Consider the following 2,544-nt stretch of genomic DNA (forward strand, 5'->3'; position numbering starts at 1 on the left):
GGGGGGGGGGGGGGGGGGGGGCACAGGGCCATCCCAGGCAGCCCTGGGCCGTGTGACTTTGTATCCTGGCACAGCTCCCTCTGTCTCTGGCTCGTGTGGCTTTTCTTCCCTATCGACGCTGCCACGGGATGTTGGCGCGCTGAGACCCACCGCAGGGGCCCCGAGCTCGCCGTGGCAGTGGGCTCTCTCTGGGGCCGACCGTTTGCCAAGACCTCGACTGGAAGGAGACTCGCCAGGCCCTTCCTCCCGTGTAACTGAGAGACTGGGCCTGGGCCTTCCAGTCTTCGCGTAATCAGATTTGACGCTGAAACGCCTGCGGAGAGGAAGGAGTGTGCTGGTTTGGCCGCCGCTCTCCCTCTTTGCTCCACTTGAGCCGGATTTGGCTTCCCCCGGCCATGAGGGACAGTCTTGCTTTAATGCACTTCCTTCCGCTGGGGAGCAGCCAGCCAAATAGGCAATAGCCTGATTGAAGGAGCGTCCAACCCTGGAAGGAGAAAGGCGTAACCGGTTTCTCCTAAACGGGACCCATTCTTTGGATTTTGCTTCACAGGGATCGCTGCTTAATATGGGACCTGGGTAGCCCAGCTGAGTTGTTTCTGACTGAGGGAGGAGGAGGCGGAGAGATCGCATGCTTTAACGCAGATCTGGTATCTTCTTTCTCACCAGGTCTTCTTAATTATACATCACACGCCCCTGGTGAACTCGCTGGCGGAAGTCATTCTGAATGGTGATCTGTCTGAGATGTACGCCAAGAGCGAACAGGACGTTCAGCGAAGCTGTGTAAGTTCTTAGCATCGGCACTGTGTGTAGACACTGGTAGGCCATTGCCCATTTTGTTGATGCGCATGTTTCTCTAAAACCAGAAACGGACATTCTGCCTGTACGGCAGCCACGATGGTGCATAAGCTGGTCTGGGATGCGAGGAACCTCGCCAGGGTCTTGACATGTGTCCCCGGGAGAATGTGGGTTTGATTGATGGGATGTTATCGAACAGGCAGTTGTACTGCTCTGGGCCCAGGTGCATCTCTGTGAGACGCTGTTACTGGGACGGAACGAGAGGCACACACATCTGCAGAGACTGGATGGAGAACATCTGTGGATGACGCAGACCCTGTGGGAGGGCAGTAGGGAGTGGTGGGGACTGAGGCAAATTGGAGAGCCTATGCTCTTTGTCAGCAGCTGCTGTTCCCGCCCAGCCAGCGGCTCTGCCGGAACATGGACACAGGACCAGCTGGTTTCCTCGTGTTGCCGGACAAGCCGGGAATCCGCGTTTTGATGCACACGCTCCTCAGTTCTAAATGATCACCCAGTTGTGGCAGTAGGCAGAGCACATCTGCGTGCGTGTGTGCATTTTGTGCTCTGCTAATGGAAAACTCCCGAGACGGGGGACGGGAGTCCAGACTTCTTCCAAGGCTCTCCCGGCGCGGCCCCTATGTATCTCATCCATCTTCCCTCCTACCATCCTGCTCATGCGTACTGAGTGCCAGGCTTCCTTAGTACTGGCCCAGCTTGCCTTTTCCCCAGCACGCCCCGCGGTTCTGCCCGTGCACCTGCACCTTTACCATACCTGTGGCTGGGGAGGCCCTGGCTCCTCGTCCCCAGCCACGGCAGGCGTCTTGTCTCGCGGCGTCTGCTGCAGCTTGGGCTCGGCACATGTGTCTGAGATGAGCCACTGTTCCACACAAAGGCTGTTTCACGAAGGCTCTGTCTCTGCAACTGGTTTCTCAGGCAGTGGGTACAAGGGAACAAGGGCTAGGCCTGCCCCGGGGCGGTCGGCTCTGTCGCCAGGCGAGTCTCAGGAAGCGGGTGGCGGGGATCTGGAAGCACGAGAGGCCAGACTGCCTGGAGCGCGGGGACGGGAGTCCCTGCGCTGCCGGTTTTTCTGGTGTGCGCTGGCTTGGCCGGGCCATCTTACTGTTCAAGGGAGTCCTAGAGCCTTTGAAAAGGTTCCCAGATACTTTGTGTCCTTGGTGGCGGTGGCATTAGTTCAGCTGAATTGAATGGGGCCCTTTCATGGCCCCTGTCTGCTCTACCCCTTCTTTGATTCATTCACCAAGTATGTATTCAGCCTTCCCTTTGGACCAGGCATCGTGCTGGCTCTGGGGATGTACAAAATCCTAATAGTTTCTGTCATTTTGGGCCTTTATAGTCTAGTAGAAGAGATAGATGTCGATCACATAAATATACAAATAAATGCACTATCTCAAGTCTTACACATGCTCCAAAGGGAAGGAGTAGTTTCTGGCGAGTGGGTGTAACCTAGGGGGACAGGAGTGACCAGTGTTGAACTGGAAAGCCTCCCTTCGGGGCCTGTGCACGGCACTGTAGACAGGAAACCGTGGACACGGCACTGTAGACAGGAAACCGTGGAGCCGGTGTTCACGGAGCCAGAGGTCTTTCTTTGCAGTTTTCTTAAACTCCCTGTTGCTGACCGAATGTGGGGAGTAGAGTGCCGACCCAGCAGAATCGCAGGGCCTCGAGGGCAGAGCTGCCGAGGACCCGCCAGCCAGTGGCCCCTTGAGTGTGTTGTCCCCCCCCCCCCCC

General features: G+C 57.2%; 1 protein-coding gene across 4 annotated transcripts in view; it reads left to right on the forward strand.

Moving 5' to 3' along the window:
• Positions 1-2,544, forward strand: part of CLEC16A (C-type lectin domain containing 16A) — a 198,359-nt gene that overhangs the window by 34,397 nt on the left and 161,418 nt on the right. For all 4 annotated transcript variants that reach the window (XM_077773315.1, XM_077773316.1, XM_077773317.1 and 1 more), the window contains exon 9: positions 667-780. In XM_077773315.1, the coding sequence (XP_077629441.1) occupies positions 667-780 (114 nt within the window). The remainder of the gene's footprint in view (positions 1-666; positions 781-2,544) is intronic.

This window comes from Crocuta crocuta, unplaced genomic scaffold (genome assembly GCF_008692635.1).
Source record: "Crocuta crocuta isolate KB4526 unplaced genomic scaffold, BGI_CrCroc_1.0 scaffold16, whole genome shotgun sequence".
NCBI classification, from domain to species: Eukaryota; Metazoa; Chordata; class Mammalia; order Carnivora; family Hyaenidae; genus Crocuta; species Crocuta crocuta.